The sequence below is a fragment of the Mytilus galloprovincialis genome, chromosome 6 (assembly GCF_965363235.1).
Source record: "Mytilus galloprovincialis chromosome 6, xbMytGall1.hap1.1, whole genome shotgun sequence".
Taxonomy (NCBI): domain Eukaryota; kingdom Metazoa; phylum Mollusca; class Bivalvia; order Mytilida; family Mytilidae; genus Mytilus; species Mytilus galloprovincialis.
The window spans coordinates 49,172,262-49,190,189 of NC_134843.1; the positions used below are offsets into that span (position 1 = coordinate 49,172,262).

The window sequence follows — 17,928 nt, forward strand, 5'->3', positions numbered from 1 at the left end:
GACAATTTCTATTCAGAGGTCATAATTCTACAGGAACATCTACATGTATGTGGTGGACAAATAGGACTAAGATGTATTTCAATATATGTAAGTAAAGTTTATAAAAATAGAATTAATGTGACAACTCATCCTTAAATAGTTTTACATATATCCATATCAAATCCATATCAATAAATAATTCTACAAACTTAACATTCTGTCACTGACATAAGTCACTATAAATATATAAAAGTAAAAAATATCACATGAGCAAGCTTACTGAGACAACTGAGGTCAGCAAGTACATGTATATTGCTCTTCCAATATAGATTGGTATCAAAGGAATCGGCAAATAAATCCCCTTTATGTAAAAATCAAAATGGAATGTAGGAAAATGAGATAATTATGGCACACATACATATCAATTGTGAGATAAGATTCTTTGCTCTCTTTGAAATTTAGTTTGCATTCAGTAACGTTAGCATTATTTAAATTTTTCTTCTCAAAAAGAGGTTTCTCCTCTCAGAAGTATCACTTGATTTTAATTTCTGATACACTTTTGACATTAAATCTTAATAAATTTCAATTTTAATCACCATTCACCATCTATTAACATCTTTTGATAAAAAGCTTCAATTCATATTTCAGTTGATCCTGCTAATCTAACACTAATTAGGAAAGTTTTCCTAAAAGGAAAAAAAAAAATATATGTCCTTTAATATGTGAAAACAAATAAATTCCATAATTTTATTACTTGTTAGCAATTTTTAAAGCTGTACAAGTATATTTAAAAAAAACTTGAGATTTTGCACCAAAAATATATTTTTGTCATTTCATTAATACTGCTGAAAGATCAAAGCTTTAACTGATGTTGTTTTCAATGATTATTAGTTATAGCATTTGATATGATAGCCCTTCTAAAATAAATCATTTGATAGAATTTGCATAGTTTTGGCTTTAACCATTTAAGAAACTGTGATCTGTGATCTTCTTTTTTGTTGTTGTTTAGTTTCTTTTTTCTTCAATAAATTTCTTGTTTTGTATAATTAAATTTAAGACGATGAAACAGGAATATATAAATCTAATATTAAATGTATTTTTGTATCACTATTCAGAACAAAACTGTAGAAGTTAGATAGCTTAATGATGTTAAACAGTTGACTTAATTCACTGAAGGAATGAAAATTTAGACTGGGTAATATGAGGCCAACTGGTAATGTTTTTTTTTTAAATTTAGATTTTAAATACACAATTATTAAAAAAAAAATTTAAATCAATATTTTTTGTCTCTCTTTAGGATCAGACTCAGGCTCATCTTTTTTGTCTTCATCTGTATCATTTTTGTCTTCCTCTTGAGGATTTTCATCTGTATCTACTGATCCATTTTCTGCTTGGTTTATAGCATCTAATATCATGTTCACCTTAAAAAAATATTTTAAGTCAAAAAGAAACATCAAAAAGTAATTTATCCATACTTTTGTTTTGGAAAATTATTGATTCTATTTCTTTTTATCTAAAAAAATCCTAATTTGCTCATGTGGAAACCAGGTTAACCTAACTTCTGTGTCATTTGGTCTCTCATGGCAAGTTATCCCATTGGCAATCAATCATACCACATCTTCTTATATTTATATCTTCAGAAAAATCCCCAGCAATACGGTAAGTTTATTTATCCAATCAATGTTGATTTGATACATACCATAATCCAGATGGATGATACATAAAATTGAAATTTAAAAATTTTTAGTCAAAGAAAAGTTGTTTTAACAATAATAGTTTCAGTTGTAATAGTAATTATCCAAACTGTGTGTAAAAGGCTAACCTACAACCTTTGGAAATGCTGAGAGAGATATCTTTCCAATCCAATAATAATTTTTTTTATAACCAAAATATCGACAGCTAAATATATATAACTGATAAATCTAAGGAAAAAATAATCTAGTGTGAAATTTATAAATGGAAACCTAAAATTTATCATCCAGACTTGTAATTTTTTTCACTTCAACTTGACAATTATACCAGATAATAGCACTTGCATTGGAGTAGGATCAAAACAATATTAGCTGAAGAGAACTGGGTTAACAAATGCATGGTTGACAAAATGCTAAACCCTCCCCTTCTTTCTAAGACAAAGTGTATTTAAAAAAACATCAGACAAGGTTCAGGATTTTGGTCAGGCACATATCTGTTTAGCATTTTGTTTTTAAGAATTCAAACATTTCACTTATTTTAACCCTTTCCTCAATGGACATTTTTATTTTGTATACTTGATTCACATAGGATTTTTCAATAAAATGCTGAAAATATGCTTTAAAGTATTAATGAGTTGCTAAAAACAAATATTTCATCAAATAAATTGTAAGTCAGATATTCTTATGAATATCCTTTTCATATTGGATACAAATTTTATTAAGATTGATGATGACATTTCGTAGTCAAAGCGTTTCAACTGATGTACTATACAGGCGTCAAAAGACGTCATTATGGAGTAAAGGGGGAGGCATCAAAAGGCGTCATTATGGGGGAAAGGGTTAATGAGTAGAATAACAAATGGGACATAAACCAAACAGTCAAAATCAGTTTGAAAAATTAACTCACTCTGTAATTAAAGTTATATATGACACAAATATAAGTAAAGCAATACTGATGATAAATTATTTACCTGTGGTATTAAGACTGCATCATCAGGAAACTTCTCTTTAATCATTTCACAATGTTTCTTTGATAATTCAAAGTCTCCCAACAGACAGCTACACTTTGCTATCCAGAACATGTTTTGTGGATCATTAGGCTCTAGCTCCAGTATCTTGATAAAATGTGGTAGAGCTTTCTCATTGTCCTTCACCATTTGGTAATGAACTGCCACATTTTTATGAAAAGGCTGAAATAAATACAATTTGTCATAATAATTATAAGATATTTCGGTCAATTTGGGAGGGTTGATGATGTTTTTAAAAACAACATTCAGCAAGAGATCAAATTGGATAACTTGCCAAGATGTCATTATTCTTTGAAAAGCTGCAAAAACTAAGATGTGCCTTGTTAGAGTCAAATAAAACTGTCTTAAAATTTTATGCTGTTATCTATCAGATTATTAAACCTGAATATACATTGAATGATCAAATCAAATATACAGTGAATTCAAATTTAATTTTATAACTTAATCAAAAATAACAATAGGTTATTGCTATACACTATGAGGGTTGTAAAGGGTTATTTTCTTGCAACTTTTTCAGCTTTTTTATTTCACGTTTTTGTGTTTTGACGTTTTATTTTTTGTGTTCAGTTCAATGTGGCTGCTTCATTTTCCCCTTATTCAAACTTAGGTTTTCATGTCAGGACTCTTTATTTCTCATGATTGTCTTGCATTTAATTCCAAAGGAAAACCAGACCAGTTCAAAGTCGGCCTGGATATTGTATGTGTATGGTATGCAATAAAGTCTATGAGATTACTATGAATAATATCTTTTCAAATCAGATGCAACTTACAGATACTAAAGGGTCTTCACATTTTTGTGGCTGTTCCTAGACACAAGCCTCTGGCCTTTGTTAATCTTGTATGTTTTTAATTCTAGTTCATTTATATGTGTTCAGAAGTTAAGAGTGACGTCAATTTTCACTCTATACGTTGAAGACCCATTGGTGGCCTTCAGCTGTTGTCTGCTCTTAGGTTATGTTGTCTCTTTGACATATTCCCCATTTTCATTCTAAATTTTATTCATTTCTATTAATAAGTGCTGCATGAAATCCTAGAACAGTAATAACTTCTCCTTTTTTTCATTAATATTTACGATTTGATTTCTCGTGCTTTGTTTTTCCCGATTTTTTATTTTCCATGGAAAGTTTTGCCATTTTTATTTCAAGTATTTCCGGTTTCAGAACCCCCTTTACCACCCTCTTATATTATAAAATCAATGGATATTAAATATTTTTGACAGAAAAAATATCCCACTTTATTCAAATTTTAAAAGTTGAAATTTATTTGTCTAGAAACAAGTATTTCATGCAAATCAAGTTTAATATTCAAATGCATTTTTGCAAAACAACAATGGTTATCCATTACAAAACTTACAGCATTTTCAGGCATATATTTTAATGCTGATAAATTAATCTGAATCAGCATCCCCATTGTTCCTTTTCCAGAAACATTAAACCACTGATTAGCAGTGTCGTACAGTCCTAAAACATTGAAATGACTTGTGTTGGACTCCAAAAGCGCTACACACTTGTCTATTTCATTCTGTGGTATATACACATCTCTTATCAAGTATTCAAGGATAAAATAATCATGAGGAAACCTATAAAAGAAAAAAAAAAGGTCCATGAAAATTAAATGATTAGTATCTCCATGTCGTCTTACATTCTCTGATATTTGTTGCTGGGGAACCAGCATTGTACAATTTTACTTCAAATAAATCTGTTTATTTCATCTTTTATCTACTTCAGTTTATAATTATTTAGACAAACTAATTGCCTTTTGAATGACGCTAACCTGTGACATTCATGTCATGTTACTTATGCATTTCAATATCCGAATCATCAACAAATTATAATGTAACCATTTGCAAAATTTCTCTAAGGAAAAAATATGTTATGTTTATATTTTTTAAATGTTTAAATTTAATATTTTTAAAACTACAGGTATAAAACATTAAATTAAAGTACTACTTTCTCAACTCCCAAAAAAACAGGCCTCGGTGGCTGAGTGGTCCAAGTAGTTACTACAGTAATCACTAGCCAGTCAACACTGAGGTTGTGAGTTCGAACCCTGTTCCTGCCGGTGCACTCAACTCCAATCTTAATTGACTATGATTGTCAGTTTTCCTATTGAAGGCTGTGGTTTTCTACAGGCACTACGGCTTCTTCCACCAATTAAAACTAGCCGCCACATAATAGCCTAAATGCGGTGCTTAAAAGTGGTGTTAAAATACCAAAAATCAAAAATCTCCAATTCAATGCTAGACATTAATCAAACAAAAATCACTCAACCAAAGCAATGCTAGAGCACTTGTTTAAATACCTTTACAATTATTTAAACTTACAACTCCAATCCATATTCAAGAGTATATCTTTGCTCCCTTTCTGTTGCCTGGCTTTTACCTCTAGCAACATCAATTTTGTGCAAGTTAACGAAATATTTAGCGTCTAGTTTTTCTGTATTCATCATTTTTAAAAGGATGTTCTCAGCTTCATCATACAATTCTTTCTTTATTAAGTACTCGGCCATAAAGTTATGTGTACGTGGAAATGTAACATACAACAGCTCATGGTCAACAGCTATCTTAACTGTAAAATATATTAAAGGAATGATTGGATGTTCAAATTGAATTTGTACACTGTAAATTGAGAAAAATATTGAAAATAATGCAACTAGGTAGTAATAAAAACTTGCATTATGAAATCTGACACTTTAACTTGTATGCAGTTTTTTCCTGTAATTGCAATATTACAACAATAATTCTCACATTTTGATGTGAGAATTATTGTTGTAATATTGCAATTACAGGAAAAAACTGCATACAAGTTAAAGTGTCAGATTTCATAATGCAAGTTTTTATTATTACGATACTACCTAGTTGCATTATTTGCAATAATAAAAACTTATAAATAATTTCTTAATTTACAGCAGATATAATTCTTCTTTGAAATGTTTTTGTGTTTAAACTTTGAACCTATTACGTACAGACGACATACATATCTTATAAATTCTGATCTAGACTACAAGGAAGGATAAAACAATAAAAGTCTACCAAAAAAAATTTATTATTGCAGTATATCTTATATTTATAAATAAATTCTTTTAGGCAAAAATCGATGCAATCTCAATTTCTTCAAAAACAAAAAATTAACAAGAAGCTCTCAAGAGCCTGAACTGCTTACCTGTTTTTCAGAGGAGAAGATTTTTAAATGGATTAACAAATTGTGAAAAATTGTCTTTAAAGGGCAATAACTCCTTAAGGGGTTAATTGACAATTTTGGTCGTATTAACTATTTTGTAGATCTTACTTTGCTGAACATTATTGCAGTTTACAGTTTATATTTATCTATATGTAATAATATTCAAAATAATAACAAAAAAATGCAAAATTTCATAAAAACTACCAATTCAGTTGCAGCAACCCAAAAATGGGTTGTTCGATTTGTCTGAAAATTTTAAGGCTGTTAGACCAATTAATTTTTTTTACCCCATGTCAGATTTGCTGTTAAAGCTTTAGTTTTTGAGATATAAGCCAAAAACTGCATTTGACCTCTATGTTCTATTTTTAGCCATGGCAGCCATGTTTGTTGATGGATCAAAACTTCAGATACAATTATATAAATTGGATACCCCAAGGAACATTTAGTTTAAGTTTGAAGGTGTTTGGCCGAGTAGTTTCAGGAGAAGATTTTTCAAATAGTTTACAAAGACAGACGACGATGGACCACATGGGGCCCCGGTGAGCTAAAAAATTAGGAATTTTAGCACAAGATTTGAACAACAGAATAAAATTGTAGTAAAATATAAACTTTATTTGTACTGACTAAAAAAGAGGAGTAAAGCTTGACAAAGCATTCATATTTTCCCATTTTCAAAAATCACACAAAGTTATGTTTTCGATAAAGTACAGCTTTTTGGTCTTATTCATGCATCAAAATTATAAAATTAATTGCACTCGCCTAACAGACAAAAATGAACCTCTGCTTCACAATTTATTTCTTATATATTATATGAGTTTCTGGGGGCCTCATCGGATGAGTGGTCCAACTAGTTACTACTGTAATCACTAGCCAGTCAACACAGAGGTTGTGAGTTTGAACCCCGCTCATGCTAGTGCACTGGACTCCAATCTTAATTGACTACCATTGTCAGTTTTCCTATCCAAGGTAACTGATTTTCTCTGGGCACTTCAGTTTCCTCTACCAATTTAAACTGGCTGACATGAAATAGCCTCACATTGGTGTTAAAACACAAAAACCAAATTAAATCACCATGAGTTCCAAATTGTTTTTCTTATCTAGTTTTATTTTAAAATTTAAGTCAATCAAAAATGTATTTTTTTCACCAATGGCAGCCATATTTGTTATCCAATAAGACTGATATTTTATACATTACTCCCAAAGAACATGCAATATTGATATAATTAGTTAAACAGACAGCTACTGTTCAAATGAATATATGCTTTGATACAAGATATCAATTAAGCTTTAATAATTATTCACTGTACTGAAGAAGAAGTTACACTTACAAAATGGCCTGTACGTTGTTAGAGCCTCCTCCATCCGACCTAAGGTATTCAATGCAAGAACCATGTTCTCTCTGCACATCATATATTCCATACCTGACTCAGGAAGTCCAATATTCTACGAAATTACAGAAGGCTGATTAACGTCTCCGTATTGCTACCTTAGCCTTTTTTCAAACTAACTATTTGAACTGTGTATATGACAGTTGTGTTTCATTTTTTGATATGTTTGAGTGTCTGATTTTGCCAATTGTTAAGGGATTTTCCATCTTGAATTTTCGTTGGAGTTCAGTATTTTTGTTTTACATTTTGCTACCTTAGCCTTTTATAAAAGCAACATCCTTTAACTATGTATTGCCTCCTTAGCCTTTTGTTAAAGAAACAATTTTAACTGTGTATTGCTACTTTAGCCTTTAAATGTAATAACTCTGACTGTGTATCTCTACCTGAGCCTTTTCTTAACAATATAAACTGTATTGTTACCTTAGCCTTTTTTTAAAAACCAACAATCCTAGCTATGTATTGCTACCTTAGCCTGTTTTTAAAGCCAACAATCCTAGCTGTGTATTGCTACCTTAGCCTTTTTTTAAAGCTAACAATCCTTGCTATGTATTGCTACCTTAGCCTGTTTTTAAAGCCAACAATCCTAGCTGTGTATTGCTACATTTGCTTTTTTAAATTTTTTTAAAGCCAACAATCCTTGCTGTGTATTGCTACCTTAGCCTTTTTTTAAAGCCAACAATCCTAGCTGTGTATTGCTACATTTGCTTTTTTTAAAGACAACAATCCTAGCTGTTGTTTGCTACCGTAGCCATTTTTTAAAGCCAACAATCCTAGCTGTGTATTGCTACCTTAGCCTGTTTTTAAAGCCAACAATCCTAGCTATGTATTGCTACCTTAGCCATTTTTTAAAGCCAACAATCCTAGCTCTGTATTGCTACCTTAGCCTTTTTTTAAAGTCAACAATCCTAGCTATGTATTGTTACCGTAGCCTTTTTTTAAAGCCAACAATCCTGCTTTTGTATTGCTACCTTAGCCTTTTTTAAAGCCAACAATCCTAGCTGTGTATTGCTACCTTAGCCTTTTTTTTAAAGCCAACAATCCTAGCTGTGTTTTGCTACCTTAGCCTTTTTTTAAAGCCAACAATCCTAGCTGTGTATTGCTACCTTAGCCTTTTCAAAAACCAACAATCCTAACTGTATATTGCAATGGCAATCATGTCTGGAAAGGAACCTCAGTCTTGCATTCACTTTTTGTAAAATACCTGTCTATGTATAGGCCCAAGTTTTTTACACAGCTTTAAGCTGAAATAATATAGTTAAAATTGTCTACCTAATTGCAAGTTTACCTTTAGAACAAGCAAAATACATTCAGTTTCTCTGAAATGAAGGGATAATTTGTTATCAATTAACCATTGACTGCAAGACTGAGTTCCTTTCCATGTTTTTCAGATATTACCTCAATTTTTTCTATTCTTTCTGCTTTCTCTCTGTCAAATAAGATTTATACCATTCTATGGATTTTACAACCATTGTTTGTAGTTTGTTAGAATAGAATGGTCAGCTGTATCAAAAGCTTTTGGTCGACTTGGAAGATAGTGATTTCCTATTTTTAACTACCATGAATATCAACCAGTGTTCTCCGAAGTATTTTTAAATAATTTAATTTTGGATGTAACGCGTCCTCTGATTGGCTGACATTATTTTGTTATCAGCCCATAGACATAATTTAGTCATGTGACCATGACCTCATCAACGTTTTCATGGTTTTCTATGGTTTAAAATGGAATTTAGAATTAAATTATAAGAAATGTGGTGCACACTGAATAACTCGCGTAGCGCGTTATTTAGTTTAAACATATTTATTCATCATCAATACAAATATATCATCATACAAAAAAAAAAAGCGCGTTATTTAACAGTGTGCACCAAATTTTTTATGTTATTTCTTCATAGACAGAAAAAATATTACAGTCATTCCTTAAGGGCATCCAATACAGTTTCTCTATAAAATGTCATTTTATTATTTTGTAATATGTTGTAGCCTTGGCGAGTTATAAAATAAAACACAAAATAAAACATAGGTCAACGTGCTTGTTTTCCAGAAAATTGAGGCTGAAAATTGGGGATTTGTGCAATTTTGTAAAAAAATTAGGCAATGTTATTAATTTTTTGAAGCAGATATTTTTTGTCGTAAATTATCAAGATTGGGTTCAATCTGAAGCTGTGATAAGTGACTAAAAGGACAAACATAAATCACTACACTAATAACTATACAATTATTCAAGCCTTGCTTGACATTGCGGACCAGATGCTCAAAGTGGTATTTTTCTAAACCTAAAAAAATGGAAATAAACTGTTTCCAAAAATGTTATTTTTATCATTTTTCTGCATAAACTGCATTTTGTCATGCTTTATCCAAATCTCAAATAAAAAATATAGGTCACTGTGCTTGATTCCATGATAAACGCAATTTATCCTAAAAATTGCGTCCCCACTTTGTAACCTCAACGTTAGCGCTAAAGTGCACGACGTCGCTGGCAGACAATTTCGACGTTATCTCTGCAAATTACCGGCGATATTTTTCAGATGTATAAATATTGCTTGAAATGTACTATCTATAAATTGGTAATATTGTTTCCAGCAATAAAATCATGTGAATAACAAATACCTCTTTCTGTTTGTGGTCTACATTGTGTAAGTGAGAAACATCTCAACAAATGTTATTACAGACTGTTGATAATTTTTACAGCTTTTAAAATTAAAGACTCTGCAATTTAGAACTTGACATACAGGTACATTTACTGTACACACTTGTATATTATTTCATATCGTATGTTGACCTCTAAATTTAATTTGTTTTGTTTGGTGGGCTGCTGTCTCATTACAAATATTCCTTAAAATCCTTTTCTTCACGTTTTAATCACTGATAAATCCGGTTTTGTTGATACGAATTAAAAGTTAACGTCGTTTAGACAGTAAATCAAATATAACGTGCATTGCAATTCAAATTAGAATTTACGTTAGGACGTAAAACATTTGGAATGCGAATTGAATTCAATTATGTGTGAACTCAGCATTATCCTGCAAACGGAACTTCTTCTTTTGTACATAAATTGCAGCACATAAATTAGGCCATTACTGTTCTCGTTTGAATTGTTTTACATTGTCATTTTTATTGCTGACTATGCAATATGGGCTTTGCTCATTGTTGAAGACCGTATGGTGACCTATAGTTATTAATTTCTGTGTCATGTTTGTCTCTTGTTGAGAGTTGTCTCATTGGCAATTATACCACATCTTCTGTTTTATGTGGTCAGAAAACAAAAGCAAAATCTTATAAAGGAGAATATTCAACTTGCTAAAGAATGCTTTTGTCCAAACAATGAAACTAAACTTTTTTTGATTTGGCAAAAACGATTGGATTAGTTGCGATTAAAATCCTAATCTCATAGCGTAATTTTATTGGTCAATAACTATATATTTTTTCACCATATAAAAAAAATATCGCACGTCCATTCCTCTGTCTGTCCTTCTGGTCCTTCTGGTTAATGACATTTTTCAAGTGTACAATTCTTGCTAACTTTCTATAAAACTGATATCGTATGGACACGTTCGAAAATCAGTGCATATCAACTATTCTTTAAAAGAGTTATGCCATTTGGAAATATTAATTATATTGGAAATTGCATTGTATTTGCTGTCATTCCGTCATTTCTCTAATATATTCATTAAAAATATAAAGAACACAATAAACAGCTGCGCTACAATCGCATGATCACGCAAAAGTATACAGATCTTAAGAATAATTTAACTAAAAAGTATGTGAAGTTTTATGAAATGATTATAGATAGTTTCTGAGATACGGCGCGACATATGAAAACCCCCTCTCTTTGTCATAAACTCAATAACTCTTGCATCAAGTTTTGAATCATCCTCAAAAAGTATATACAGATCTTCAGATTAATATAACTAAGTAGTGTGTAAATTTTTAAGCAATAGTCATAAATCGTATTTGCGATACAGTGCGAACTGTGATAAAAAAAACTGTTTTAGTTACAAAGTCCTGTAACTCAAAAAGTTCACCAAATATTAAACAGATCGTTTGACCATCATGACTGAAAAAAAGAATCATGTTCAGTTTAATGAAATTTGGATAATATGCTGTACCATGTTTACGACGGACAGACGGACGCGGGTATTTGTATACCATAAACGTCCCGTCAAAATTTTTACGGGTGTATAAACATATTGTTGGCTATTGCCTTTTGTTAGAAAAAATATGTGCAACGTGGAAGAAATAAGAATTTTGTTCTTTTATAAAAGTTGTATCATTGGTTATATTAGCGACATGTACCTACATTATCGGTATTAGTTTTAAAATATCATTGGTTTTCTGTGCTGTAATAAAATGTCATGGATGATGAATGATAATACAAATGATAATTGACATGTACCAAAAGGGTCAGTCGTCTTGAGATTGCTCACTATACGATATTGTGTTGAAGATTTAAAAGAAACAGTAATTTGTTTTATTTTTTATAATGTTATTAGACTGTTATCCTGTTAGAATCAAATGTACTAATATTAATGGCGTAGAAGTTAGCATGAGTGAGAAACAGAAATTGGAGCATCGAAATTCCACATTACGTTTCTTATTACGAAAAATTACATGCATTACGTCCAGCAAAAAGTGACGTTTTGCCGGAATTCAAACGTTTAACGTCTCGCCAAGAGTTAACTCCCTTGAAACTGTATCGGATGCCCTTAAATAGCACCATGGGATGTCTACAACTTTGGCTACTGTTTGCTCAAAGTCAAAGTTAAATACAGACATACCTCATAAATTTCAAGCGCTGTCTTACAATACTCGTAAGATCCTGCTGGATTTTCCCTCACAGTTTCTATAACTCCCAAATTCATGAACGTCATAGCAACATCAAGTGTGTAGTAACCTAAAGCATTGACCTTCACCTCTATTGATCTGTAATTTATTTATAACCTTTACCTTTAGTGACCTACAATTGTATGTTTGCAAAACAAGATGCTCCAACTTAAAATAAAAACATTTGCCATTAGTGTAAATATACAATGTCTTAACTACTTTCATGAAATAAGAGTTTTTAAGTCCTACTACAAAACAACAAATTATAAAATTATTCCTATCTAAACAGAAGTTAATTCAAAGGATGTGATGTTATTGTAAATGAGTTTTGAGTAAAAAAAAGAAGGCAGTATGAGAAACTGCTGCAGTAAAAAGTATATTTTGACTCTGCTTTCCAAATTATGCACTTTTTTTTTTATTTCCTTGTTAAATTTAGTGGTCATCCTGTAAGTAGCTGCACTGTGGGTTAAAATGTGTTTTAGTTTTACAAAATATGATCTAGACAGGTAAATGGGGGGTTTGTGTGCATGCTACACTGGTTTAGCCAACTGATATTGTGTGCCTGTATCAAGTTATGCTATCTGGACCATGTATGTATGTTTTTCAGAGGAGCCTAGTGATGGTAGTTGTTGTAGTCCGTTGAAAGAAATTGAGCAATTGTGTATGAGTATTTATCAATGAGTCATCTCTGATTGAATGAATATGGCCATTTATTGTTGAAAATAGTTCTTATATTTGTCAATGCATAGTTAGATACAAGAATTAAAATAAAATTAATACATACTTTTTATACATTTTCTCAGCTTCATCCAAATTGTTAAGCTTACGATAACACAGTCCAAGGTTTGTCAGATGTTGGCCTACAGCTTCAGGTAAATGCCCAAAATATATTTCCTCATATAGCTGAAATTTTAATCACATAGGTTTTTCATAATAGATGATATTAGAACAAAAAAGACCCAGAATCTCTATAAAAAAAGGCCAAAAAAAAAATTGTCATTATGGGAACTTTATAGCTTACTATGAAATATGGATTTTACTATTTTTTGAAGGCCGTACAGTTCTCTTTATCGGACCACAGATGAATTATCACATTTTGATTGGTTAAATGCTGTCACATGGTGACCCCCTATGAGACTGTATGGGGTTAGTAAGTTTCATATGGGGTTCATGACGCGTTAATGGCGACGTCATCTATTAATGTTGTTGTGTTTCATTGTTTATTTTTCAACAAAACGCCACAGAAAAAGTCCAGCTTCCGATAAATTCGTTATACGGTTAACTATTGACCCCCTACGGATCCATAGAGGGTGAATAAAATTCATAGGGGACTCGGCCTCCAGCCTCACCCCCTATGGATTTTACTAACCCTCTATGGATCCATATGGGGTCAGTAGCGAACCATATAACTTATAATAGTTGTTCATTTTGGATTTTCTATGTCATTTGGTTTCTGGTGGAGAGTTGTCTCATTGGCAATAATCAAACCATGTCTTCTAATTTTTAAATAAATGATTACTTTTATGAATCTCTGTTTCTGATGGCTTGTAATTCTTCATTCTGTTTTTTTCTTCTTTAGTAAACTAATGTCCAGGATTTGAAGTACCCCAAACATGTTATAACTTTTGATAAAAAGTTTATACACATTAATTAGATGTAATCATTAAGCATTAATAAAAGTAATTTCACAGAGAGGACTTTAAAATTTATAATTTAACTATCCAGATTTGATGAATCCGATAATCAACGAGTAACTATGTACAAATCTGTTTCTCTAATGATGAAATGATGAAATTTTTTTTTTTTCATTTTTAGTTAAACTAAAATTCCTCTTCGAGTGCCTTCCACTTTCCAAAGAAAGCATAAGTTGTCAATTTCAATAACACCTGTTACTGTTAGCATATTTTGATTCATCCAGTGAGCTGAAAAAAGGTTATGACCCTCTAACTCATCCCATCATTTTCTGAGATCATTGGCAACCACAAGTTGTTTAAATTTTTTATAAACTGGTTCGGATAGGTATAAATTTCAATATAATTAGAATTTTATACATGTACTGGGAAATCATTAGAAGAGTTGTTTCCCTAGTCCTCGGCATTGATAATTAACTATTTTCAGCAGCTATACTACCTTTAAACACTGAAGGTTGTAGTCCAAAGCATCTTCATATTTGTTTGATTCTAAACAAAGGACACCGAGATTCATCAACAAGACTGCCCTGTCATTTTTAGTAAAGGGTCCAGGATTTTCATCCATTATATCCTTACACTTTTTCAAATATTCGTCAGCCTACAAAAACAATTTTGAATAACTACAAAAATAGAGGCTAAAAGAATTAATATTGCTCACCATTATTGTACCTTAATTTCTATTTATAATATTTGCCTTAGTTATCTAGAATAATAAAAATAAAATAAAGACCATTACATTAAAATTTTGAGTTGGATTTCAGTATTGTTGCTAATACTATTTAATGAATATGAGCCTATACATTATTTTGTCCCTGCAGCTGGAACATTCATTGAGTCCTAGAACTTTTCATGACTTCAATATGTATATGACAAATTGAGTTCAGGTAACTTTTATAAACTTTGAAGACATTTTTGAAAAAATTGTATCCATGTTTGAAAATTGTTTGAGTCAAAAAGAATTAAGATAGGATCATAAATATCATTAAACCTAACAGTCCTTCACATTTAGGAATTTGGTGACTATTAACAGCAGTCCTTCTACATCTTTGAAGGAGAATGCCCTGGAAGACCCCTTTTTGGACCCAAAATATGTCAAAAATGTAAATTTTTAGCTTTTTATTGGAAAGTAGAAAACTTCAGTGGTTGTCGTTTTTTTTTTATGTGTTACAAATTTGTTTTTCGTTCATTTTTTGTACATAAATAAGGCCCTTAGTTTTCTCATTTGAATTATTTTACATTGTTATTTCTGGGTCTTTTATAGCTGACTAAGTGGTATGGGCTTTGCTCATTGTTGAAAACCGTATAATGACCTATAGTGGAGAGTTGCCTCATTGGCAATCATACCACATCTTCGTTTTTTTTATATTTTGTTGCATAAATATGGGCTGTTTTTGACAATAGTGCACATGCATCATCAACACTCCTGCAAAGGGGTATATATCACCTAGTTGATACGATATTCCAGGGCTTGTATTTCCTACCATGATTTTCTTTATAGAGGGTTGATGCACACAAAGAAGCTGTTAAAGCAAGAGTTCTAACTGTTGAAGTTGAAATCTTTCTTTCGTAATTATTATGGATACCATCACAAGTTGGTTGAACATATGGAATAATCATTTCACAGTAGACAACAGATATGTTTCTTATGTTGCCACTCCAATCCTCTTTTCCTGAATGTGACTTACTAACGTCGACTTAAAATCTGGTTTGTTCTAACTAGAGGCTATTAAGAGCCTGTGTCGCTCACCTTGGTCTATGTGCATACATGTATTAAACAAAGGACACAGATGGATTCATGACAAAATTGTGTTTTGATGATGGTAATGTGTTTGTAGATCTTACTTTAATGAACATTCTTGCTACTTACAATTTTCTCTATCTATAATAAACTTGGCCCTTTAGTTACACAGAGGAAAATATTTTGTAAAAATTTACAAAAATTTATAAAATAAATGAAAATTGTTAAAAATTGACTATAAAGGGCAATAATTCTTTGAGGGGGTCAACTGACCATTTAGGTCATGTTGACTTATTGGTAGATCTTACTTTGCTGAACATTATTGCTGTTGACAGTTTATCTCTATCTATACTAATATTCAAGATAATAACCAAAAACAGCAAAATTTCTTTAAAAATTACCAATTGTGGGGCAGCAACCCAACAACCCATTGTCCAATTCATCTGAAAATTTCAGAGCAGATAAATATTGACCAGATAAATAATTAAACCCCTTTCAGATTTGCTCTAAATGCTTTGGTTTCAGAGTTATAAGCCAAAATCTACATTTTACCCCTATGTTCTATCTTTAGCCATGGAGGCGAGCTTGGTTAGTTGGCTGAGTCACCGGACACATTTTTAAAACTAGATACTCCAATGATGATTGTGGCTAAGTTTGGTAAAATTTGGTCTAGTAGTTTCAGAGAAGAAGATTTTTGTAAAAGACTACAAAATTTATGAAAAATTGGTAAAAAATGACTATAAAGGGCAATAACTCCTTAAGTGATCAACTGACCCTTTTGATCATATTGATTTATTTGTAGATCTTACTTTGCTGAATATTATTACTGTTGACAGTTTATCTCTATCTATAGTAGTATTCAAGATAATAACCTAACATTTATTTGTGTTCTGGCATTTATCAATATTACAAGGACCTCCTGAACGGTAAAAGTCAAAATCGTCATTATTGAACTTGACCTCCATTTTGTTGTCAGTAACAACATATTAAAATTTTAAAAGGTTTGGTTGAACGGTTCATGAGTAAATGCACGGACACAACATTTTTTAAACTTTCAAAAACTGTAACTCCTGAACGGTAAAAGTCAAAATCGTCATTATTTAACTTGACCTCCATTTTGTTGTCAGTAACAACATATTAAAATTTTAAAAGGTTTGGTTGACTGGTTCATGAGTAAATGCACGGAATCGACATTTTTTAAACTTTCAAGAACTGTAACTCCTGAACGGTAAAAGTCAAAATCGTCATTATTGAACTTGACCTCCGATATGTTGTCAGTAACAACATATTAAAATTTTAAAAGGTTTGATTGAACGGGTCATGAGTAAATGCACGGACACAACATTTTTTAAACTTTCAAGAACCGTAACTCCTGAACAGTAAAAGTCAAAATTGTCATTATTGAACTTGACCTCCATTTTGTTGTCAGTAACAACATATTAAAATTTTAAAAGGTTTGATTGAACGCTTCATGAGTAAATGTACGGACAACATTTGGTTGCCGCCTGCCTGCCCGCCGTACATCTCCAAATCAATAACCGACATTTTTGACACAAAAATCAGGTTAAAAACGGCAAAATTTCTTTAAAATTACCAATTCATGGGCAGCAACCCAACAACGGGTTGTCCGATTCATCTAAAAATTTCAGGGCAGATAGATCTTGACCTGATGAACAATTTTACCCCTTCAGATTTGCTCTAAATGCTTTTGTTTCAGAGTTATAAGCCAAAATCTACATTTTACCCCTATGTTCTATTTTTAGCCATGGTGGCCATCTTTGTTGGTTGGCCGGGTCACCGGACACACTTTTTAAACTAGATACTCCAATGATGATTGTGGCTAAGTTTGGTAAAATTTGGCCTAGTAGTAATTTTAGGCCAAAATTAGACCTTACTGAGGCTTTTTAAATATGTTTGAGTCAATTTATAGCTTCATGTAACGTATATGGACATTAATCTAAAATTGAAGTCAAAACTTTTAGGTTTCTATTTAACATTTTGTTAGTGGTTGAATGTCTCATGAATGTTTACACCATTATCATGTATTTATTTTATCTATATCTTGTTGGTCTATTCTCCCTTAACTCAAACAATATACCTGTTCATATTTATGCATCTTTAGATGTGCAGTTCCTAATCCATGGTATGATCGTTCTAAATTATCAATATTTTCCTCAGTTGGATCATCTTCATATTTTCTATAAGATATACATATATATATATGCATATGAAGAGGCAACAAATGTTAAGGGGACAGTGAGCACTCAAAAACATGTTTTACCCCCTTATTTAAAAAGGCCTTTCTAACCAACTTTGGGGCGATTTATATTCACTATTTTCAAATTTACTTGATGTGTTTAAATATAGAAAGATCCAAGTTTTTATATATACAATTTATATTCGTATTATGTTT

At 31.3% G+C, this 17,928-nt stretch overlaps 1 protein-coding gene across 3 annotated transcripts in view; it reads right to left on the minus strand.

Annotated features, from left to right (window-relative positions):
• Positions 1 to 870: 870 nt before the first annotated feature.
• Positions 871 to 17,928, minus strand: part of LOC143079780 (TPR repeat-containing protein DDB_G0287407-like) — a 48,829-nt gene continuing 31,771 nt past the window's right edge. The window contains exons 19-27 of one of the 3 annotated variants that reach the window (XM_076255365.1): positions 17,614 to 17,713; positions 14,217 to 14,375; positions 12,871 to 12,989; positions 12,041 to 12,185; positions 7,206 to 7,320; positions 5,022 to 5,265; positions 4,052 to 4,277; positions 2,642 to 2,860; positions 873 to 1,400 (exon numbers count right to left, since the gene is read on the minus strand). In XM_076255365.1, coding sequence (XP_076111480.1) covers positions 1,248 to 1,400; positions 2,642 to 2,860; positions 4,052 to 4,277; positions 5,022 to 5,265; positions 7,206 to 7,320; positions 12,041 to 12,185; positions 12,871 to 12,989; positions 14,217 to 14,375; positions 17,614 to 17,713 — 1,480 coding nt within the window. In that variant the 3' untranslated portion in view covers positions 873 to 1,247. Of the gene's footprint in view, positions 1,401 to 2,641; positions 2,861 to 4,051; positions 4,278 to 5,021; positions 5,266 to 7,205; positions 7,321 to 7,351; positions 8,692 to 12,040; positions 12,186 to 12,870; positions 12,990 to 14,216; positions 14,376 to 17,613; positions 17,714 to 17,928 lie in introns of those variants that run through there. The other 2 variants (XM_076255366.1, XM_076255368.1) reach the window with 2 other exon arrangements.